The sequence below is a fragment of the Centroberyx gerrardi genome, chromosome 8, assembly GCF_048128805.1.
Source record: "Centroberyx gerrardi isolate f3 chromosome 8, fCenGer3.hap1.cur.20231027, whole genome shotgun sequence".
Classification (NCBI taxonomy): Eukaryota; Metazoa; Chordata; class Actinopteri; order Beryciformes; family Berycidae; genus Centroberyx; species Centroberyx gerrardi.
The window spans coordinates 24,695,403-24,719,998 of NC_136004.1; the positions used below are offsets into that span (position 1 = coordinate 24,695,403).

The 24,596-nt window shown below is 39.9% G+C and overlaps 1 protein-coding gene across 2 annotated transcripts in view; it reads right to left on the bottom strand.

The window, feature by feature from the left end:
• Positions 1–297: 297 nt before the first annotated feature.
• Positions 298–24,596, bottom strand: part of vps13a (vacuolar protein sorting 13 homolog A) — a 56,437-nt gene continuing 32,138 nt past the window's right edge. The window contains exons 46-76 of one of the 2 annotated variants that reach the window (XM_078284986.1): positions 24,126–24,286; positions 23,625–23,728; positions 23,113–23,425; positions 22,306–22,442; positions 21,547–21,847; positions 20,766–20,870; positions 20,301–20,447; positions 19,928–20,059; positions 19,605–19,738; positions 18,169–18,237; positions 16,283–16,415; positions 15,393–15,450; positions 14,383–14,554; positions 13,785–13,938; positions 12,986–13,132; positions 12,653–12,734; positions 12,475–12,544; positions 11,892–12,006; positions 11,440–11,553; positions 10,227–10,372; positions 10,000–10,081; positions 9,663–9,776; positions 9,160–9,235; positions 8,488–8,651; positions 8,224–8,269; positions 7,683–7,806; positions 6,777–6,891; positions 4,281–4,366; positions 3,245–3,368; positions 2,110–2,184; positions 298–1,803 (exon numbers count right to left, since the gene is read on the bottom strand). In XM_078284986.1, coding sequence (XP_078141112.1) covers positions 1,753–1,803; positions 2,110–2,184; positions 3,245–3,368; positions 4,281–4,366; positions 6,777–6,891; positions 7,683–7,806; positions 8,224–8,269; positions 8,488–8,651; positions 9,160–9,235; positions 9,663–9,776; positions 10,000–10,081; positions 10,227–10,372; positions 11,440–11,553; positions 11,892–12,006; positions 12,475–12,544; positions 12,653–12,734; positions 12,986–13,132; positions 13,785–13,938; positions 14,383–14,554; positions 15,393–15,450; positions 16,283–16,415; positions 18,169–18,237; positions 19,605–19,738; positions 19,928–20,059; positions 20,301–20,447; positions 20,766–20,870; positions 21,547–21,847; positions 22,306–22,442; positions 23,113–23,425; positions 23,625–23,728; positions 24,126–24,286 — 3,851 coding nt within the window. In that variant the 3' untranslated portion in view covers positions 298–1,752. The remainder of the gene's footprint in view (positions 1,804–2,109; positions 2,185–3,244; positions 3,369–4,280; positions 4,367–6,776; positions 6,892–7,682; positions 7,807–8,223; positions 8,270–8,487; positions 8,652–9,159; positions 9,236–9,662; positions 9,777–9,999; positions 10,082–10,226; positions 10,373–11,439; positions 11,554–11,891; positions 12,007–12,474; positions 12,545–12,652; positions 12,735–12,985; positions 13,133–13,784; positions 13,939–14,382; positions 14,555–15,392; positions 15,451–16,282; positions 16,416–18,168; positions 18,238–19,604; positions 19,739–19,927; positions 20,060–20,300; positions 20,448–20,765; positions 20,871–21,546; positions 21,848–22,305; positions 22,443–23,112; positions 23,426–23,624; positions 23,729–24,125; positions 24,287–24,596) is intronic. The other variant, XM_078284987.1, reaches the window with a different exon arrangement.

Here is a 24,596-nt window from a genome sequence, read left to right on the forward strand (position 1 = left end):
TAGATGTAAATATGATCCAAGTTGTGCTACTGGAAAAACAAACTTGTTGATCTTGAGAGTGATTTTTTGGAGTTTAATATGTTCTTTTCTATGTTGTTTCTTCTCAAGAGAAATTGAAATTGTATTTATGGTAAATTTCAATAAACAATTATAGTTGTTTAATGAAAAGTGCTTTCGCGTGTTTGAGATTTTCTGAGGTAAAACAGAGAAAACAAGGGAGACAAAGATTCTCTAAGAAACCTATAGAGACAGAAAGCTCTGTGACAAAACATGCTTATTTGAAACAAAGATATTTTATTTTTCTGAAAATGGCAAAATAATTCAAGCCACTGCAGTGATCATGTTGCTTCCCGAAAAGATAAATGACAAACAATAAAGGCAACAGAAACATTTAGCTACATTAATTGCAATGCACCCAAAACCAAAAGCAAACCTTTAAAATAAGTCAGAGTAAATAGCAGCTGATGATAATAATAATTGCATTAGTTTTTTTTTTTTAAATATACTTTTCTCTGCATAACTCTTTGTCATAGTTGGCATTACATACCAGCGGTATAAAAACATAAAAATCACAAAATTACAATCTGCAATGCCATAATACAGACTACTGTGTGGGGATTGATATATACACATATGGTATTATCTTAGATCAATATACAGCAGATTGATACATGTCAGTACAGTATAAAAATAGCATGCGTCTCTAAATCACACACTGAACAGTCTTAATCTTGCAGAAACGTATAGAAAAACTTTAGGGAAGTAAAATGAAACAGGGGTTTTGGGGACAGTAGATCTTGCACTATGCATATTATAAAGCCATACTCAAACCTTTTAATTAGTAAGACATTTTCCCTTTTATATAACCCAGTAAAATAAACTAGTGTAAAACACATTAAGGTTATCAACAGTGCTACAACAAACATGGTTGATTAGCCGTTATTCAAGCTGTGTTTTCTGCCACGTCTCACTAGCTGCATCTCTCAATGCTAATTGAATACAAAATGACAGACAGACTAGTTTCTACAGTCAAACACAATTTGAAATATGTTCAAATAATTGAAATTAGTGACTTAATGTGTGCTTGACTGAACATGGCTAGTAGAACAACTGCAAAGGAAAAGCCTAGGAAGTTTAAAATGCACCAACTGCACCAGCATTCGGCACTGACGCAGATACTGAGAGGATGTGTTCTTTAACTCAGACTTGGGTTAGTTTTCTACAATGTCAAGTTGTAAAAGAAATCAGAAAAAGACATAAACAATCATCTGTGTTTGAAAACATGTGAGAAAAAGGACAAGAAGTGCAATCAGAGCATGAGGACACTAAGTTTGGTTCAATGCATTCTAAGATGTATGTAAGTCACCAGTCGATGAGAACACCTTGATTAAACATTTATAGCACTGCTATAAGCATGCACACACATAACTACTCACTCACTCTGTCCCTCACTCCCTAACACACACGCACACACACACACACACACACACACACCCATACACACATACTAACAGACTGACTGTTAGTACAACATTGTTTGTACCACTAGTCATAAATGGAGGTAAACAAAACTAGCATGCAGTAAAAGAACAAAGGCACTGGCACATTGTGTGTGTGTGTGTGTGTGTGTGTGTGTGTGTGTGTGTGTGTGTGTGTGCGTGTGTGTGAGAGAGTGAGAATGTGAGTGTGAGTGTGAGTGTGAGTGTGTTGCTGTGCGTTTAGTTTTTATCATTTCTTGGTGCTGGTTTCTTGTCAGTATTTGTGTAAACTCTCCCTTGCGTCCTCCAGCTTGGTAAGAACCCACTGTAAGCAAATGAAAACACATATTAGCATATTGTACCACAATGATTAACTAACTCTAATTTAACTGTCCCTTGTTCTATGAACTGGGGTAAGCAGCTTGGATGCACCAATCCCTGGCTTAAATGTTAGATGGAAGGGGATGAGTGAATAAATAATCAAGTGGGCACAAACAGATAATACATAGATATCAATCACAGACATGCAATTCTTCAACAAACTATTCATTAAAAATGAAATGCTGAATATATACATATATATATAAAAAAAATGAGTAGGTGAATTTGATACTACAAATAGACAGCTTACCTTGGCTATCTCAGGAGTTTTGAAGTTGATGATTTTCCCAAACTCTTTGGCGTGGAAGACTGACTTGACTCTTTCCTGCAAAACATAAAAACACAATGAGAATACCACCAACCAGAAGTCATGTATATTATTGCTGTAAACCACAACAGTCCAATCAACATTTATGAACATGAGGGAAGCTCAGTCAAAGCTGGAAACCTTGTGGTAGAATATGAGATATTGTTTCACCCCAAAGTCAACTTTTCAGGGATTACTAAAAAGCAGCTGTATTTATAAACGGCTATCTGTGGATTTTTTATATTCTACAATGGATTTTGAATGGCCCTGACAGATCAAAGGGTGATTTAATAAGGGAAATTTAATAAAAAGGAGATTATAAAATGTAGGAGATTATAAAATGGAGCTATGAGGTTTTAAGAGGTGACAGAAGTGTTGCCTGAATTCTGAAATTAAGTGATATTCCCCTTTAAGCTGCACTGACTGTGAATACTATGAATACACAGGGACAAACAGAGACAAATGGCTACCAGTGAATTTCCTGTGTGGGTGAGTCCGATCAAACAGAGACGTAAAGTACGGTAAGCTGATGCTTCTATGGCTGTGGCTAATGTATTCATTTGAATATTGACTGAACTGATCTTTAAGAGGAGGCATGGATAAGAGTGAATTTCTCTTCAACACAATTCATTCAGAATATGGCAGGAAGGTAATCACAACTGGCATCTTTAATTCTCCTGAACATGGTTCATGCTGACAGAAATCATCTCATTTCACCTGCTGAATTGCAGTGTGGATTTGCTCTGAGTGGACCAAATAAAAAGCAACTGATGACCTGTTGTGCCAGAATGATTTCATCCAGTGTTTGTCAAAGACTGGGTCAGGATGAGATTAAACTTGCTCTCCATGATATACTGAATGAAGTGGGTATCTGAAGCTACTTGCATTTGATACATGAACTTTAGATACCAACACTTCTGGCCATACCAAGGCCTTTCCAAGTCTCTGCAATGTAGTAAGTTGAATCAAGCACTGTGACATTGTTGTGTAGCAGCTTATGTATATTTCTTCATAAAAAAATATTTTGCAAATGTTGGTCTCCAGACGAAAAGAATGACAGTTTCTGGTTTTCCTGTACCTTCGCCTCGATGCGAAGCCGCCGGTCCTCTACGATCATCGGATCCTTGGTGAACTCATCGAACAGATACTGCCACTCACAGGTCAGCTGGCCAAACGTGCCTTTGGTCACAAAGAATATACCCCTGGAAAAAAAGAGAGCAGAAACAAAGATTATATTAAGCAAGGAAAATCCCCTCCGACGAGACCACAGATAAAGGAATATACGAGTGACACAGCAGAGATAAACTGTAGACACACTGTGCTTAGACAGGCTAACTGACAGAAAGAGAGGCAAATTCATATAGATCACATAAAACAGGGATAAGTGATGATCTCAATTGGTTGGGAAAAGACAAAAACTGTTTGGGTCGAAATGTTGTACTGTACTGAATAAAGTATTTAGAAAGGAGCTTTAATCCCCTTTTTGGAATCACTTTTCATGACTTTTCATCCAGCACCTTGCCTAAATCTAGTTTGGATGTGCAAACCTCTACCACCCTTATTGTACTGGGCAGCTCCCAGGTGCGAATGAGTGTTAACTATGAATGTGAAGCAGGCCGCTGTGGAAAAAGAGCAATGCATTCTCAGCAAACTCTCTATGGATAAATCAAGGTTAAAAATACACAAACAATAAGAGAAAGAACATTCTACAGTGTGTGGCAGTAAAACAGCGATACCGAGTGTGTTTACATGCACACTGTTATCCTGTTACTGTTCAGGATACTCAACTAGCTTATTTACCTTTGTAGCTTTTGAGTAGGAGCACAGAAATATCATTTACAATAGCCCAGATAAGCTCTAGACCTGGTTAAGAAGAACTTGAAAAATATATCCGAGGCATCTATACACCTTATTCTGTAATTGTGGTCTGCATAGGTTCATTTTCTGTGACGATTTTCACAATATTTTCTTTAGTCACATATACATGGATGTTTGTGAACATGATTTGAAGACGATATAAACTGCTTGTCTTAAATACAACCTTATATGAGCTGGATATGAGCAGAATACTGTGTGCTTATAAACGCACTCAGTCACGCAACAAACACACTCACCTCTTGGTAATCATAAGGAAGTCGGACTCATTGACCTTGGCATGGGCAAAGTATCTATACTTGGCAAAACGGCCATTCTCAATTTTCTGTAAGAAGAGAGAAAGAGAGCAACTGAATCATTTAAGACCCACAGGAGTCGAAAAATAGCCTCGACATTATACAGTACGTCTGAATTCAATTTAAATGGTGAATGTCTAGGTGTCAATGCTCTATTAGATAATGCCAATGTGCAAGAACTAGTGTGTTTTTCTTCTTCACAAATTAAAATGGAAATTTATACACATGCTATACAAATCATTTTCTATCCCATCATCCTCTGCAACACGAGTGGATACATACCTGTGCAACAACATACTCTACTAAAAACGGTCTTGACAAGTGTTCATGTATGTTGCCGAGGTGACAGGGAAAGGTGGGATGAATCAAAGACAATGCAAGGAAAAACTTTTTAATGTGGACATTTTATTGAGGACAAGAGGGCAGTGATAGGTGGCAGTGAACGACTGACAGAGTGAAGAGAACAGACATTTATGAGAGAGGGAGAGATCAGAGAAGCCAAGAGGAGGAGGGGCAGAGCATCCCATCTGATGAATGCACACATGCTGAGCTGCTGTTCCATTTTTCAGCCCAGTTCTATGAAATTCTATCCGACTTGGCTTTTCGACCTCTGCCAATTCATGGAAAGCTTATCAACAACAGGAAAGATCTGTTCTGTTGAGTGTATGAAGATGATGAAAGAAAAAAAGAAAGGCAAAAAAAAAGGGGGGGGGGGTGCTGGAGTTAAATAACAAATGAATGACATATGGGTTTTTTTTCACAAAGACACACACAAATGTCAAGTCTAACACACATTTCAAGTTAATAAACAGCCAAAATTATAATTATACATAAAAACAAATCTCTGGCCGGGACAGAAATTAATTACTCAAAAGGCTTTTCTTTGGTTTGTTCAAATCTCCCATGAGAGCACTCGCAAATCGACAGACACCAGGCAGAACACAACACCAGTATAGACTACTAGACGGACAAAGCATAAGCACGCTACGCTACGCTAGGGTTAGCACTTAGCAATTCACTCCTAGCTGCCTTCATCATCATCATCCTCAGCCTCTGTGGCAGTTCTACTCCATTCAGTGAAGGCCAATCTCCTCTGTGGACATGACAAGAGAGAAGACAGAGCCGAGGTCAGAGCAGAGAGAGAGAGGAATAAAGCCTGTTTCTACCCGTTCATCTCTGGGCTACGTTCATCTACTCTAGTGGTTCTCAAGTGGTACAGAGAGGCACACTGCGATGTTGTGGAGTGACGTCGGCAATGATTTGAGATGTCAGTGTCAGGTCAACAGGTCTTTGGACAATTGTTTTTAAATAAACACCAAAATGATCCTTCAATATCGTCAAAAGATAAATACAGCCCGAGGCCAAATAAGCCACAAAGGTTCAACTCAACAGCTACAGCAAGGGGATTGAGGGGAACATCTATGATGCTGATCCATAACGTTAACGTTAAGGCTCACAGCTTCACAGAAGTCAATTTAAAACCTTTTCTAAGCTACAGTAAAATCTACAAGAACAAGCAACACGCTACTGACACACAGGCTCTCATTCACACTCAACTTAATGTGCTAATCAACAATAAACTTGGCCAAGTCACTGCCATTATTACAGGCAGTTTTGCTATTGCCTGAAAGGACAATACTTGCATCCAAATAATAGCACAATTTGCCAAAGCCAGATACACATCACAAGGCCCTACAACAATAATGTTTTTTGACTAGAAGTACAGGGCAAAAACAGAGAGGTTGTCACACAACTATTGCTCTGATGCAATAAAATACAACATTTTCACCAAGACAGGGTGACAACATCTGTATAATTAGTCTCAATAAATGTCAATTTCTGCTTTGGAACTGTGGGTGTCCCTGCACTTCTCTCTATTTTTGCCTTTGTGAGTGTTTACTTCCACCTCTCCTTGCAACAACAAATACAGCCATGGAAGTGGATTAATCACTGAATGTTGAGTTGAATCACAAACTATTGAATCCATAAACATGAAAGGCCAATAAAACAGCTAAAATAGCTAAAAGGCTTAGCGATAATTAACATCAAGTAGACTGAAGGAAGGATGGTGTAGAAAATGCATTAGGGGTGTGGAGGAGAGGATATGAGGATGAAAAGAAAGTGTTCCTGGGAGAAACCAAAGTGGACACACACACAGACACACACACACACACAAATACACAAGGTAGACACACAACAGCAGCGGACCTGGGCAAATTTAAAGACGGTTTAAAATGTTTTTGTTTAAAGTGCATGAGGGACGCTTCATTTATCTCATTGTACAGCCTCAGAAATAGTAAAATCCCTTTCAAGCAAAGGTGAAATAGAGCCGTCCTGCTTTCAGTTAAGTGAAAACTGAAAACTGACTGAATATTCATACACATATTTGCCCAGGTCTTACTAGCAGAAGCCAGGCTGATGATGAGACTTTTGCCCTACCTGGAGCATCTGACTGCCGAGGCCCTCCCTCTCCTTATATGGTCGTATGACTCCGTCCTCGTGGATGAAGCGAGGAGGACGCAGAGATTCAATATCCTGCGAAGTCTCTGCCGCCCTGATGATGGGACGGGACGTACAAACACGTTACGCTGTGGGACGGTACTGTGCAAAAGTCTCAGGCACATGTACAAAAGATTCCGTAAAGCGAAGATGCTTTCAAAAATAATGAAATGAAAAGTTTCTAAATATCAAAAAAGTTACTATAAAGAGCAGTTTACTGACACACTAATGCAGAAAACAAATAAACATCTAAGACAAAATTTATATTAAAAATGTAAGGTGCCTAAGACTTTTGCACAGTACTGTAGCTGTTTAGTACACACACATACTGTATACACACACACACAAAAGCAGACTATACACTGTACACATGCATACACACTTACTGATGCGAGCACACAGTATGCCTACATGCACAAACACTCACATTCACACACTCACACACACACACACACACACACACACACAGGCCCAAGGCACACCTTAAACAAAATGGCTCTTCTTTGCATATGGCTTTACACTTTGTTTTATATCTGGGGGCTACTAGCTACTGAGATGGGATGACATTTTGAACTTGAATGCTTTCTTGTACAAGTGCAACAGTATGCAATAAGTGATTATGTTCTTATTGTGTTATACAAGCCATTTTGTATTATGTCTTGCTGTCCCATCCCCCCTGTGAGACCACCACACATCCAAATCAAATGTATGTTTTTTGATACAAATACAAACGTTATAGAGCCACTGAGTGCAAACACACACACTGACAATTTGTATACAATGGCATGCACATTCGCACACATGTAACACACACATGAAAATGCATGTAAACCCTCACACACACACCTCTTGATCCCTTGGAAAGTACTGCTGGCCATGTCTATGATGCCTCCTGTAGGTCTGGCTACTGCTCCAACCAGACCCTTCCCTACGCCCTTAAAGAAGCCAGCTGCTCCCTCCTTCTGGGCACCTGCGCAACAAACACACATCATCACATATCTTGAAAAAAAAATATGAAGATCTCTTGAATAAGAGCCTCTGTAGGTCTAGGCCAAGCTAGTCTCTTTATCTTTTAGAGTGTATTATGCCCTTTCACTTACTCAGCTGAAAATCAAATTATGTAGTCATGCTATAATGAAAGACATCCATCCTATTGGAAATCTTGACATTAATGTGCATCTATTAGCAACTTCATAAATTTGTTTTAATAAAATTACAGCTTCTTGCTCCCACTAATGGTTTAAATCTCTTTTGGGAATTGTGATGTATTTGTGTACTTCTAGGACATATGACATGCAGTAATATGAGAGTTAGAGGGTGTCTCCTAACACCCCTGCCCCCTCCTCATCACCCTTTAAATTTGTATGAGGTGTGAGACTCAACATACCTTTTATGGGTTTGGTAACAATCCCTGTGATCCCACTGACAAATCCCTAAGAGGAAAACAAGACACATTTCAAAACAAGGGTCAAAGGTATGTTTCTGGCAACACAACAGGTTTTGCTGATTAACACAGGTTATAGTAAAAAGCAACCTCTCTTAGGTTTCTGGTCTGTTTGTTCCTCTACCACAGGATCACTGAGTTATACACTGGTATTACTAGTTCATATTCCTCTATAATTCTGTCCTGGTCTCCTCTGGTCCTACGTACAGACACCAGTCCCTTTCCGCCCCTGGTCAGCCCCTCTCTCAGGCCGCTCGGTTGCTTGTTCATGGCCTCTCGTCTCTTCTGCTGGTATTCCTCGTCCATCGTTATGGCAGCGACGCCCTTCGCCATGGCACCTGTGATCCTGGAGGCCGCACCCGCTATGCCCCCTGGGAGGCAGATACAAATCTCTGTAAATCTTACAAATCTTAGATAATAACACATTGCAGGAAATGTGTTTCCATGCACACTATTCTGGATAATAACTTATTATTAAGGTGTCATGTGGGATAAACTGTTTACATGCATCTTATCTGCATATTTTGTTCCTATGTAAAGGAATAAACACAATATTCTGAACATTGTCAGGTAAACCAAAACCCAACAATATGTAGGATAAAGTGTATACATGCAGCTGTATCCAGGATAATATCAATATATCCCAGGAAATCTTATTAAGGTTTCTCCTAGTTGGAATAAGACCCTAGTCTGGCCATTGTACAAAAATATGATGTTTACATGGGCCGACTTAAAAATAGAATACTTGATTATTCCAAATATTAACACTTATCAGTGTTCATGGAAATGCCTACATTAAGGTATGGTACATCAGGTGAAGAAGAGCAATTATAGAAGAATAAATACAGAAGATGAATACTGACAAAGCCCAGTTCTTACCTACAGCTCCCCCGACCAGAGCTTTCACCCCGAGAGCCATGCCTTCAACAAACTCCTCCGGCCCCTGGATGGCTCCCTATAAAACCCCAGAGAACAGTTACAGGTAAAGGAGCCATCGAGCTACTGTATGTTCACATTAGCAGGACTCTAAGTAGCCATACTGCTAGAAATGTCGGCACAAACCTAATGCTGAAATTCAGCTACAATGGCACATTAAGTCTGCTTTAAACCACTGTATGACAATGCAAACTTTCATGTTTTACTTTATGATATCGCTGCTGTTGAATGTAAAACTGATCATCCATCTTCATTATACAGTAGGTTTTCAATGGCCTTTGAGGACCTCTGCGGTCCTGAAATGTTTTTAGCAAATAAAGGATGATGTAAACATTCAACTTAAGTAACAAAAACAGTAAAACACCAAAATGGAAGTTATGTTTTCACACCACAGTAGCATTATGTTACGTATGCCCAGCTAGTCAGCACTAGCATTGTATTCCTACCTGATAGGGCTCATAGAAGAAGGCCTCCACTCCCTCAGACAGTCCTCTGATCAGCCCAAAGGGATTTCCCAGGACATCCAGACCCAGCACCAACACATACATCTGTTTAATAGCCTGAGATACACATACATGGACACTGGTAAGAGGACTTGTAGCGACTAGTTAGATGAGTTGATGTCCAGTCCATGCACCTATTCATACTTGATGGCCTGAGAGAAGACATGATACACTATGGGCCACTGCAGTCTGTGGATTACTATTGCCTTATTATTGTTCATGCAAGTGTGTGTCTGTGTGTGTGTGTGTGTGTGTGTGTGTGTGTGTGTGTGTGTGTTACCTGCTTGGAGTAATGTCTGACGACCTCCCACTGTAGCTGCTGGGTGGTACAAAACTGGAAGGTCAACTCAAAGAAGGCCAGCCTGAAATAAATGACAGAATCAGAAGCAGTGATGTGGATGTGAACAAATAGCTGTGTTTGAATTTATCCCACAACAAATCACAAATAAAAAGGACTAAGTGAATGCCTGTGTGTGAGTTTATCTGAGTGTTTGTGTGCATCCGTACTTGAAGACAACATCCTGTACATCGGTGAGCGTGGCTCCGATGCTCTTCAGCAGCAGGTTAAGGGACTGGACAGGAATCAGTTCTTTGTCTCTCTTCTCCTTCAAGCCGTCCTCCCCTCCCGTACTCAGAGACAAACTCAGGTGCAGCTGGAAATACAGTAACATGATTAATTATTGCTACTTCTAGTGTTAAATACACAACAGTAATATATTGTATACCGGTGTCTTGCCAATATCTATTTGTGGTGTTTGGGGATGATTTGGATTCATTATGGCTTTTTATTATTTTCTGTTTATGCCCCAATTTCGGATCTAGACGGTTTTAGTTCAAGTTGTAGTTAAAGTTTTAAGAAGAACAAAATATTCTTATTTGGATACTCCATTACATTGCCTTCATGCTTGTTTCTGTTTTGGGGGGAAATTCAAGTCCTAATTTTTTAATTTCGCAATTTTTGAAGCACTGCGGGCAATTGTTTTGCAGTGATGGACAAGACAAGTAGTTTGTTACTTATTAGTCGTTATTCATTCCATAATTAATATTATGACTTTAATTATTACTCCATGGGAGCAGTTATTCACTACACCATGTGTACTTTTCTGTTACACTCTCAAATAACTTAATTGCCTCGCCTGTGTACTTTAGTGTGAATCAGGGTGACCAAAGAGTGTAAATGTCCAATGTTCTTGTCATCCTTTTGCTCAATAAAATCAAAGTAGTGGGAATACCTCCAGCCAGAGAAAGTAAACTTTTGTGACATTTTTTCATACGGGCTTCACTCATGAAGGTTGGACTAGCTCAGGGTCTGCCTGCGAACTACTAAAAGTGGAGGATGATTAATCATGATCAAAACAAATCAGGGGATGGTGGTGGGAAATAGTTCTTAGATAATCTCTTTTTGAACTGAATTGAATTCTCTTCTTGATTAATACCTGTAATATTATTACTGAAATTGAAACAGTAATTTGTTACATTACTCAATTGTGGAAAAAGTAATAATATTACTTTTCACTTTCTATGAATATATGGAATAATGAATGAAAATGAATAGAGTAAACACTGCTATAAACATTTGCATGTATTTGACCATTTCCCTCTGGAGGATGCACTGAAGTCACGGACTCATATGGGCTATTGTAAAATAGAGACATAATAAAAACCCACACAAACGCATGCAGGTGCACGTGTGTGTGCACATATGCACACATATACATACCTTGATGGGGGAAATGTGGAAGTACTCATAGAGGCTGATAGGAGAAGTGTCAGCAGCAGAGACTGGGTTTAGTTCTGTCATCAAATACTCTATGTCCTTCTCAAACAGTTCCACCTAGAGGAACAACACAAGCACACACACACACACACACACACACACACACACACACACATAAATATGCATGTAAAGGCAAAGACACACACAAAAGTCAGGATGGACCTCAATGACCCTTCAAAATATTGAAAAGGCATGTATTAACTTACAACAGAAGAAAATAAAAAAAGTGATGTGCAGTACTTTGTTATAGTGAAAATTTGTTAAAAAGCCTTTTTGTATCAGGTCATAGAACCTCATAAATAACCTCAGGAGTATAACTGTGTGTGTGTGTGTGTGTGTGTGTGTGTGTGTGTGTGTGTGTGTGTGTGTGTGTGTGCATGTGTGTGTGGACTGACCTCCTGTTCGGAGCTCATGGTGCTGGCGTTCTCTGGGGTGAACAGGTCCAGGATGGCATAGAGGAAGCCCAGATCCACCTTCAGATCCATCTCCTGAATCAACACCTTGAAGTACCTGAGGTGGACAGACACACCAACAGCCATTTAGGAGCCAACTTGAGAAAACAAGTCAGTCAGTTTTTTTTGTTTTTTTTACTATCCTGCCACTAGTAGATTACAGGTTTATAAGTTTAAAAGCTTGCACAATTGCTTCGATATCACAAAAAATATTGTGATATTCACAAAATATCGCGATATTCAGAAAATATTGCATATCGGCCCAAGCCTAAGGTATGTACAATGTAATAGGATCATTACCACGTGGCAAAATAGCGTACGATAGGAGCAAATTTATAGTGCTTCATGACAAATAAGAGTGGTGGGGGAGAGCAAGAGAGGAAGAGGGAGAGAGAGAGAGAAAGAGAGAGAGAGAGAAAGAGAGAGAGAGAGAGAGAGAGAGAGAGAGAGAGAGAGAGAGTGTGTGACAGAAAAAAATGAGAGAAAGCAAACAAGAGAGAGGAGGAAACAGTGAGAAAATAATTACTTGATGCGAGAGATATCAGAGTGTCCCGCTGCTCTGGTAACAATGCTGATATCTGTCAGGGGTTTGGGTTCTGCAAGAAAAAGGAAAATAAAAAATAATATTACAGACTGAAGCGGTGCATATATACAACAGCGCATAATGCTAATCTAAACAGCATATATGAGGCGGATAGACTGACCTGAGTCCATGGTGACGGACTTAGGCAGTTTTACGGGGTAGAAGACGTAGGGGAAGATGGCTCCTGGCAGCTGATTCTGGATCTGTACGAGGAAAAGATTATTATTATTAAGGCTATCAGGTTGAATAGAAAACATTTTAAGAATTTGTTTCTCTGACACTCTCAGGACTCGAGATGCATTCGAGGACAAGTTCTGAGGGAAGGAACTTCGGGCCGACTTGTAATAGTGTAAGAGTAAAGGAAGTGGAAGATGGATACGGTTGATACTGTGATCCATTTTCACCTCTGTCAGGAAGATATTCTCTTCCATTTCAAACGACTCGTTCTTTTCACCTGTATGCGGTTGATCTGGACGCGGTAGGCGCTCTGTCGCGGTGAGACGCTGTACTCCACCTTCACCCCGGGCAGGAAGTTCCTCCTGAGAGGAGCGTCGTACGGCAGCATCATCCGCATATCCATGCCATTGGGAGTAAAGGACACCTGGGAGACAAACACAGATAACACAACATTTCCAATAAACACCTGACCTCAAATACAAATGAACATCTGTCTCTAATAAATGCCTGGTCATTGTATTTGATTAAACTGCACATACACTGAAGAAGGAATCACACATATTGAAGCAAGTTTTTAAGATTATTTTTTGGCATTTTTGCCTTTTATTAGACAGTTCAAAGTAGAGTGAACCGAGCCACCAGGATGCCCCTTTGATGCAAGTTTAACGGTATGTATAGGTAGCTTTCAATCAAACTTTTTTGATTGAAAGCTACCAATTGAAACAGACCAAATGCTTATGAGGATAAAAACAAAATGGGAGCTGTAGGTGATCTGTGTTTGTCCAGATGCATTTTGCAGCTCTAAATAGTTATTTTTTATGTATTTTATTATACTTGATTGTGATATAATTATAAATATGATAGCTTAATGTGATAAACATTGTAAACACTGGCCCTATATTTGTATATGAATTCAGGAGATCCTTGTCTAAATTATTTGTTTTTGTAAAAGGGCAATTTTCCTGCTGTTATGATCATAATTTCTGAATGAATATAGCTGAAAGTTTGTGAAGGGAGCCGTGAAATCCAGTGGAAGAAAAGGACTGACTGGGTGTTCAGTACATTGGGCCTCTAACCTGGAAGCTGTTGTCCAGGTCGACAATGTCATTGTCAATGGGCCCGGACTCGATGTACTCTCTGAAGCTGCTCTCCAGCATCTCAGCGTCTTTAGTGCTCAGAGGCTTCCAACGAGATTTCTTCTTAGGCTTCGACTCCCACACCACATCAGAACTGTGCAGAGAACGGCACAAAGGAATGCAGTCTGTACAAATTCACCAATCAGGAATGGCCAAGCATCATGCAAATGTACATGTGTTTATGATTATGTTTGCAAGAGTGCATGTTTTGCTTTAGATTGTAACTGGTGACAATATACCTTTGAAAATAGTATCATCAGTTTCTCTATATTTTACTATGGAATTATATTTTGTATTATGAAATTACATTGTAATTTTGCAAAAAATATGGAGTTTTGAAGGTTTGGCTAAGTGTCACATTGTCTGTGTTTGTGTATTCTTAGAGACAGAGAGTGTGTATGTTTGAGTGACCATGGTGTTTGTTTGAGTGTGTGTGTGTGTGTGTATCTTGTGTTTCTTGCAGATTCTTAGGTTGCCATAAGTAAGTATGTATGGGTAGCACTTATTTGTGTGGATGCATGTATTCATGCTTGTCTACCTTGTTATCCCGATGAAGGAGACCTCCTGGCCGCTGCTGTTGTTGACCAGCGACACGCCCATATCCTGTAGCGACAGGATGATTTCCTGCTCAGCCAGCTGCGCCTTCTCACTCTCACACAGCAGCTTGTAGACGCGACGCTCCTCGGTGAACAGCACCACGCGCTGGAGACCTTCACATCAACAGTAAAACCAAACCATTAGATAGTAATATGAGACTTTATTTAATCCGATAAAGGAAATTCCGTTTTTTTCTTTCCCCACTTCAGCGAGGTCAGAGGTCAGGCTCCACTACAGAACAGTCAGAGTCAGAACAGTGACTTTAGTATTTTGCATTGAAAAAAAAAAAAAGAGTTGGCATTGTATTTGGAATTGAAAAAAATTGGCATTGAAAACAAAAATTGAACTAAAAAAACCAACAAACAAAAAAAAAACATTGGCATTGAAAAACTTTCATTGAAAATAGTATTTATTGTAATAGAAAAACAAATCTTGGCATTGAAATTTTTTTTATTGAAAAATAAAACATTGGCATCAAAAAATAAAAACTTGGCATAAAAAACGAACTGAATGTAACACCCTTGCTCATGTTTTGACCATGCACTCACAATCTTTTCATTCAAAGTTTTTTTTTTCAATGACAGTTTTGTTGTCACTCTTTTGGTGTCGAGGGCAGAGGAGCGTGATTTGCATCTAATCTGCATATTTTGGGAAGAATACTGGCTGCTGGTAAAACTGACGAGAAGAGGAAGAAAAATGCCAAATTCACTGTTCTGGCTCCGTACTGGAGCTGGTGGGGATTCAGTGACTTGCTCTCGGACACTTCAGCAGGAAAGATGCTTGCCAACACGGGCTTGAACCTGGATTCTGTAAGTGACTTCCTTGCCCAAGATAAAACATAGTGGTAAACACATTTCCATATTTCTACACATAGTTCTAAACACAGATTAAAAGAAAACAAACGTTAAGATAATTAAAAACTTAGGAGAGCTTTTTTATCATGTACTTTACCTTCATAGAAGGAGATCAGGAATAGCTTTCCCTCATCACTCATGTCCTCACGCAGATCCTACAGAATGCACACACACAAAAAACTATTATCATAGCTTCTTTTCTATCTAATAACAGTCTCGTCATGAGCGAGATTCATCTCTAAAACACAGGACAAAGTGGAAAGTGTGTCTACAGTTGTAATTATCCTACAACAAACGCAACTTTAGGTCCTGAAACATACAAAGGCAGAAAAATAAATGAACTAGATCAACTATACACGTACAGATCCTTAAGTAAAACATATCACCGCCACAACAGCTGCAGTTTGGCCCTACATTTGTTCAGCAGTGGCGGTCCAGCGCTACTACAACATTGCCCCTGCTCTTAGAAAATGTAAAAATAAATAAATGAACAATAATAAAACGATATGTGAGGTTTAAGGTCAGTAGAAACTAATTTGACAGTGTTTTTAGCTGATTGCTTCTCATACCCTATGGATGTAACACACCGATCTAAAGCTCAACATCATGAAGCATCAACACTGAGATATTCTGATGAGTGTGAAGGCTGTATATACGGTGTGCTAATTACTACCATGTGCAAAAACTTAACGAGCGCATCTTTCTCCAGTTTGGACCCTGATTTATCAAGAGCACTTATGCAAATCAAGTCAGTCGCAATTTCCTCCATTTGAGCCCTATCACTGCCACGCTTCAAAACACATATTAATTGCATCAAGTCCCATGCCAAGTGTAAACCCCATTTCAAAATGCTAAATATTTGTGCTTACAGGTTAATAGATAAGAATCGGCACTTTTTTACACATGCAGCTGCATTAACACCACTGCAGACGCTTAGTAAATACGGCCCTGAAACTGTAATTTGTTATTCTGCCTCAGACAAAGTACCTCCTCGCTCCTCAGTGCCCCGCTGTAGCTGCCACACTTCCAGCGTAGCTCTCGGGACCCGGTGGGCTCGGTCCAGGTGTAGTAAACAGCTTTACCCGGCTCCAGCTCCTCCTTCTCCGTCTCCTTCTGAGAGCTGCACGCACACAAAACCCACACACATACAGATACATATTAGGCAGTGACATAACCAAACTTACAGCCAGTAAAAACCAAGGAAAAATTTTCCAAACACGTCAGACAACAGTAAGCAGAAAACGACAGTTACAATGAAACAGAGGACGACATAACGGAGCCCAGCCACCAAGAATCGACTGTCATGAGAGCCATGAAATCCAAAGAACCCGCTTGACATTCTACAAAGCACACAGACGATTCCCATAAACAGACAGAAATAGTCATATGTTGTCATGACAATATATTCCAGTACAATGGCCAATCACCCAAAAGTCCCCGATACCTCTCCTTTAATCAGAGAGAAAAGGCAAACATGAGAAAATGGAAAAACAGAAAGAGAGGAAGTGGGGATGCCATAATATACAGATGAGGATGAAGAAATGAGAGATCAAGTCCGCCCGTTCGACAGAACTACTGCAGGAAGCAGAGGTGTGATTCCACCGGCAGAATCCCATCCAATCAGCAGCAGCCAAAGCTAACAGATCTAAAGGTAATGAAACACTTGATAGGGGGTCAAAGGATCATAGTAATAAATGGGTTTAGATGTCTAACCTGCTCCTTTTTACTCTACTACAGTGATTCTTAAACCTTTTCAGACAGGAAAAAACCTGACCAATAGGAATTTCCAATAGGTCTCTTCCTGGGACCAAAGCTCATGAAAAAATACTTCTCTTATATTTGGGCCCTTCATTGGGTCCTTGTTAAAGAAATAGTTTAAGAAAGAGTGCCCTACTCTTTTTGTAATAAGCGTCAAAATGGAAGATAAATTGACTTAATCAGTCATTATTTTAAGAGTTTTGTAACATATACATACTGTAGTACATGATACATACTGTATATGCATAAGAAGTGTCAAAAGTATGTTGGTAAGAATGAGGAGCAGATTACACAGACAAATCCAAATCAGAGCTGAAGCAGTCTCCCGATAGTTATGGTTACCTGAAATCTCAATCTGACCACACTCTGCACTCAGTGTGCTGACACTTGGTAGTGACTGTGTCATTCTTTTTACTTGAAATCATTTGTGTGTGTGTGTGTGTTTCCTCCTTTCCCTGCACTTCTCCATTAATTGTCTCCTCTATAGCCAATCGTTCTCCTCCTTTCTTCTCTCTCTCTAACACTGCGTACACCACCAGTCAAAAGTTTGGCAACACACATTTTTCTTTATTTTTACCATTTTTCACATTTTAGAATAATAGTAAAGACATCACAACTATGAAATAACACAAACATAATTATGCAGTGACCAAAAAAAGTGTTAAACAAATCAAAACTATCTTATATTTTAGATTCTTTAAAGTAGCCGCCCTTTGCCTTGATGGAAAGGCAAAGGCTTTGGAAAGAAATTCATACATAGGCATCAACTTCACTATTTATATTTGTCTAAGAAACAAATTTCAAACATTTAAGCATAAGCCTTTAGATCAAAATGGCTTCAAGATAATGAAAAATATAGCACATTCAATCAGGCGTGTCCAAACTTTTGACTGGTAGTGTATATGCCATCTTATATCAGAGTGTCCTCACTTTACGCTTTAGTATTTTTCAGTATGTATATTATTTGGCACTTCTAGAAAATTCACTTTTTGTTTCTCTCTGTCCCATTTCTCCCCTCCCATTACTCCTCTCTCTCTCTCTCTCTTTCTCTCTCTCTCTCTCTCTCAGAGTTCAGAGTGTGTCAGAGCAGTTTTCCCCTCCTGATATTTTTCTACCTGTCCTCCTCCACTGAGAAGGAGAGGTCGAGCAGCTCGTCAGCCACCCACGTGGAGTTTCTCCGCCCGCTGCGTGACCCACAACACACAAACATAAACAAAACAAAATGCCATCAACATAAACAAACTTTCTAGGTTATGACAAACCAAAATGTCAAAGTAGCTGCAAGAAGAGAAAAAAAAGTATTGTCATTCAACAGTAATACACAAAATATAACACTGAAATAAAACATGAAATGAAAAAAATGTGTCAACACTAAGCAGAAAACCTCAAATGAAAATGAAATACAGAAGCTTCAGTAACAAGCATAAAACACAGATGGAAAAACTTTATACTTTGATGATTTTACACTTCACTTGATTGTTCCTGTCTTCAGCCTTCCCTTTTCCCTCCTGTCTTGCTCCTCCCTATTCTTTTACCTCTGGTTGAGATCTACACCTTGAGCCTCCCCCATGTTCGACTTACAAGAACATTCATGTGGGAACAGTGATTTCTACTTCCATTCAAGAGATGGCAACTGGTTAGCTGACTGGTATTTTCCCTATCCCTTTGCCACACCCTCTGTGTCCCATATGGCTGCAACCGGATGCCTTTTAAATTACTGTGATCGGTTGCAGAAATAAAAACACTATTTCTGCCCTTTACCAGCCCTGACAACAGCTTATGCCAGATCTTTGTGTAAAGCAAAGCGTAGAGATAAGCGCCTTCTTATTCTCTCACCTGCAGGATTTCTCCTCAAGCCAAGATGCGTTTCACAAGGTATTTTGTTCATAAACGTTTGCTCACTGTTTGCTCACATAAACAAATGTATTTATGCTAGCCAATATTATCTGCAGGCATTCACAAACTGGAGAGGAGGGCGTTAAACATACTTTTGAATAGTTTTACATATTGTGTTGATGTCTGACTTCAAATTAAAGTTGGGACACTGAGAATATTGCATTACTGACAGGTCCAAGAAAACAGAATTTCCTGCAAACAGCTAGTTGAAGGCACCTCAGTTGTATTATATCTAGGGATGGGAACACATTTAGATATAACTAGTTCAGTACATGGTGATTTAGTAATCGACAATATAAGTACGTAATCCAACTAAATTAAAATGGAGTATGTGGTGACAATCCATCCTCAGCCATCCCTTTATCTCCATTTTCCGTTTATTTTTTGTTTATTTTCAGCCTCTCCCTGCCTTCTTCCCCTCTCCTGCTTCTCCATAAGTTCATCTCTCCTCCTCCGCCCTCCTACCTTGATCCTTCTCCTTCTGTTCTCAAACGTGTGGTACTTTAAGAACCTGTCCTTGGTGTTATTCATGACATGCTCCATCCCCCTCATGCTCACCATTCACCCTCTATCCTGTCTTCTCCCTCAACTGCACCCATTTTGCATCCCACCCATTAAGCATTTGGTTTAAGGGAAGGCAATCTTCAGTTCTCACCTCTGGTAGAACTGCAGAATCTGGTCCTTGGTGTGGTTGATGATGAGGAAGGGGGCAGCGCCGTCGTGGTAGTCTGAGAAACGGATCACAGCCGAGTGCTCTGATAGGTTCACATCTACGGTGATCCCGCCCAGCTAGAAAACAGACACCAACAACAGTCTACATACTGGAATATATTAGGATTTCTTAAATGTTGTTAGCCTGGAACCTGATGTGAAATGACAGGTTTTATTTTTTTTTCAATATATCAACACCCATGTAGGATGGGACCACAACTATCTTTATGTGTGTGTGTATGCGTGTGTGTTTACTCTTCCACTCACGGTGTTGTCCAGATGCAGCAGTAAGCAGTTCTCTGGCCGTGTGAAGTCAACGGTCCGAGGAGGCGATTCACAACCTTCCACTTTGATCTTGAGCTTCTTGGTGTCTTTCTCGGGCCAGAACGGAAAAGCAGACTAAACATGGAATAAAACAAAACCATAAATAATACAGAAAGGGTTTTATCTGAAAATGTTATACATCATTCAGTATTTCAAAAACGCAGTCCTCAAAAAGGTTAAAGTCTTAGCTAAGAACTTTTCCATAATGTCCTATCCTTTTGGCCAATATTTATCAAGTCTCTGAACTTCTTTGTAGGGGAAACACTGATGCAAACTATGTTGGATTGTTTCTGAGCTTCCCAGACTTGGTTCTGACCTGTTCCGGCTGAACCTGGGTCCAGTGATCCTGTCCCTCCTCACTTATCCAGATGAAGTGTTTGGTTCTGTTCACCACCAGGTAGAACGGGACAAACGTCACGATGCGGGTCAGACTGAAACTGCTGGCGTCTATCTTCACACCAACCTGAAGTCAGACAGATACCACACAAATCCAAAACATGATAATTAAGCAATCAACTGAATTTGCTGTTGTATTGTTTGTTACACTTCTGGGATAGCTACCCATTCTCAATGATACTTAAACAAATAAAACACACCATAGTCTCTAGAATTACACTGATTATTACTTCTTAAAGTACCAATATATCCAATAATATATACCAATAAATACCAAAAGCTGTCTTACTAACTCAGTAAAATTCCATCCCATAAATCTGGCTCTTTAATCAAAGCATATGTGGTTTTAAGTCTCAAAGTTAAAGCGTCGTTGGCAAAATCTTACCAAGTAATCTTTATATCTGCCTTTACATTTCACATCGCCATAGCTACCGACGGTATCCAGGGAAAAATCGTCTGACAGTTCGCTGTCTGAGATCATCAGACGGACCTGAGGGATGAAGAGAACGCAATCACAGATCAGACATTCAGTACGAAGAGTGATATAGTAAGATTCAACTGAGAGGGGTCAGGGAGAGAGACAGTGTGTACTCTATGCACACCTCAGTATTCCTAAGTACAAACAAAAACACATCGACTTCCAGGTGACTTCAAGCCATATTTCAATTTGGTACAATGTTTGTAGTTTTCAGTTTTTAAGTCCTCATAAAATTGTATTTCAAACACATTGGCATATATTGAGAAATATTATATTATGACAAATATTTTTTTCCCTGTTCTGCATTGTTTGGACAGATATTGGAAACTAGGTAACAGCACAAAAATACTGTAATACAGAGCAACTAGTGCAGTAGTGCATGAAATATATCTTTGTAGTTGTGTTGGTCCTTGGTCCTCCTAAAAATAAAGTATATATAGTATATATAGTATATATATATATATACACATACATATATATATATATGTAACATATACATACTTTAAGAGTCTGATTAAAAAGCGAGAATGCTATTGTCAATTACACATTCAAGAGGGGCAGACGATGCCATAGGTTGACAGATACAGTAAACTCACACTGGGAAAATGTGAATTTTACTTTAAACTAATAGGGTTTTTTTTCTTTAAATGACCTTTGGCTTGATGTCCAACATCAGACCGGCCTTTACCTTATTGTTTTGTAGGAAGTTGCGAGGCTTGAAGGAGAAGAGGAGGGGCATCTCGTAGTCCAGCGGGTGTTTCCGGTGGATATCATCAGCCTTGTACTGCAGCAACCTGCCCGTCTTATTCACCATCCAATAAGGTGAATGGATAGCCACCTCTGTCTGTCCCGGGTCATATTTAACATGCACCGCTATGTCCAGCTCAGCCCTCTTCCTCTCCGTCCCGTCGTTCTCTCCATCCTCTTCTTCCTCCTCTCGCAGAGACTGGAACACGATGAAGGTGATCTCCTCCTGCTCGCCGCGGAGACTGTATGACAAGATCATTTATTTATACCCCAAGAGAAATTTAATTGCAGAAGGCAACATGAAGGTGATTTTCATGGACATCTTGTTCTTTTTCTAATGAGGATGATGGTAAAAATCTTCCTCATCCTCTGTTGTAGGCTAAAAACTCATCTTTTCAAGAAGTACCACACATTGCCCTGTGCCCGCTGAATCAAATCTCTCTTTTCTAGTCTCCTATTTCTTTTGGTTGCTTGTAATTTTGGTGATCGAGGAATATTAGCGTATTCTACTGTTGTACTAATTTTAAGTCGCTCTAGATAAGAGGGTCAGCTTAAAATGTAAAATATAAATGTAAGAGCATATCAATGAAATGTATAAAAATTATTACTCTGCCACAAAAATGTTATTCATGGCAACATATTCAAAACAATAACAAATGGCGAGTAAGTATAGATATGATGCATGAGACGGAAGGCAGACCTGTACTCAGCAGACCAATCCTGAGCCAAGTAGTCCAGCAGGCAGAGAGCGAGACTCGACTGGTTGATGACTGCAGTGTGAAGCTGGGCAGAGTGGCCCGGCTTCAGAGTGGCCTCAGGGGCGGAGTCTCCGCTGTCCTGTTGGCCAACAGGCAGAGAGGGACAATGAGTAAAACAATGAATCCCAAGTATTAGATCTATGCAATCTTTATGTGAACTTTGGTTTGCCAAGAAAGCACAAGATTAATTGTGACATTGAGAAGGTGAAGCTGTTTTCCTCACTTTAATTTGAGCTTCTCGTGAGACATAAAGGTATGTGACTAATGCAAGTCTAAGGCAGGCGTTACACAGCAAAACTATTCATGCAACTCGGTTGAGTTGGTGAGTTGCACGTTGCATGAGGTTCATGCAACTTTACTATTAAACAAAGCATTTCATATGCAATCAAAACACAACAACACGTTCTACAATAGTTTAAAGGTTTGAAAGGCGAGAAAGTGATGTTTTACAACAGCAAACATTATTTTGTTTTGACATCAAGTTAAAAAGTTACTAATTAAGCGAATTAAATCTCTTCACTGTGGTGTAATATTAACATAACGAAAGATATGTCCATTTAGCAGTTAAGCTAACTGTCCAGCTAACGTCCAATGCCAAGTTAACGCAAAATATTTAAATTACAGATGACAGTGATTTATTTTTCTTGGATGTATGTCACAAGCTGTATGCCGTCCATTGTTTTTGTTAGTTACACTATCGGCTAGTGGTAGTAGCACTATAACTGGCCCATTCGTATGTTCCATCCTACCTTCAGTTTGTAGGTGATGGGGTAAGGCAGCAGGTTGCGTAGCAAGATGGACGGCCACAGGTGAAGGACGAAGGGCTCGTCGAAGTTCTCCCCGACACTTCCGGTGTGTGTGGACATCACAGTGTCCCTCAGCGGCACGATGTTGACCATCAGCACACCGGCCTGGTCTCCACGACGGCGGCAGGTCTGCTGGAGGCGCGTCCCGGGCTCCTGGCCCCTAATGTCCTCGTAGCTGAAGCCCTCAGAGCACTCGAACTGCTCGCCCTGATCGCCCGTGTCTTCCTCCGTTACTGGCTGCAGGCTCAGCTCAGACCTGCAGAGGGCAGCAGAGAGCAGAGAGTGGACGGAGGCGAAGGAGTGTGTGTGTGTTTGTGTGTGAATGAGAGAAAGGCAAAGAGGGAGTGAGAGTGAGACAGAGAGAGAGACAGAGAGAGAGTGTGTGTGTGTGTGCATAAGGATGAGTGCATGAAGATGTGTGTGGATGTAAGGGTTTGTTTGTGTGTTTTCCTCACCTATATGAGTCCAGAGGCACGCAGAACTCCTCAGTAGGGAGAGATGTACCCAGACAAGTTGACCCTTCAAACACTTTGAATGGGATCGAGAAATGATTGATGATCTGCATGAAAGGAGAGAGAGAATGAGAAAAAGGAAAATGTATTCGGTATTTTAATTCGAACTGTAATCTTATTCTTATTTGATCCATTAAGATCTAACTTAGGGCTGGTGCTTATTATCATTATTTATTCCTTTTTTTTTTTTTTTATCTTAGTGTGAGTTTGGTATTATCTGGAAGACAGTGCATGCTGCCCTTCATCTGTACCATCTGAGGCTTTGGCATTACTTTCCCTTGTATCTCCCTAAAATTGAAGGATGAAGTCAATTAGGGATTCAGAAGGGGATCAATGCACCCTGAAGGGAGATCTTGATGTATTTGCTGCCACCTAACCGCAAAGTACAGCCTGTTCTAAAACCATGGATACTTTCACTAAGAATGTATGAGATGATCGATGCACCTGGAAAGGAGAGCGGATCTTGATGTACTTGCTGCCCTCCACAGAGTAGACCTGACAGACCAGGAAACGAGTGACGCCCGAGTCTTTGTGCATCACGCTGTACAACCCCCGGCCCACCTTGATCAGGGGGATCACACAGGCTGATGTGTGGCCCACCGGAGCTGGGGAGAGCGGAGGAAATAAGATGCAGTTAATGTGTATTTGGCTTTAGGGTTTTCTGTTTGATTTGTTTTGTACACAGACAGCTTACAGTATGCAAGGCAAAACTGTTTCTCATTCAGACTTCTTTGTGTAAATGGACATATATAGAAATTAATATTTTCATTCCAAAATGAAATATCCACTATCTAAAAATAGTGACCCCAACTCTTAAAAAATGATTGCTGGCATGAAAGTAAAACTCACTTTTGAATACTATTGAACTTATTAGCTATCTCAAGCCATTTCTTACAAACAAAAACAAAACAGTCG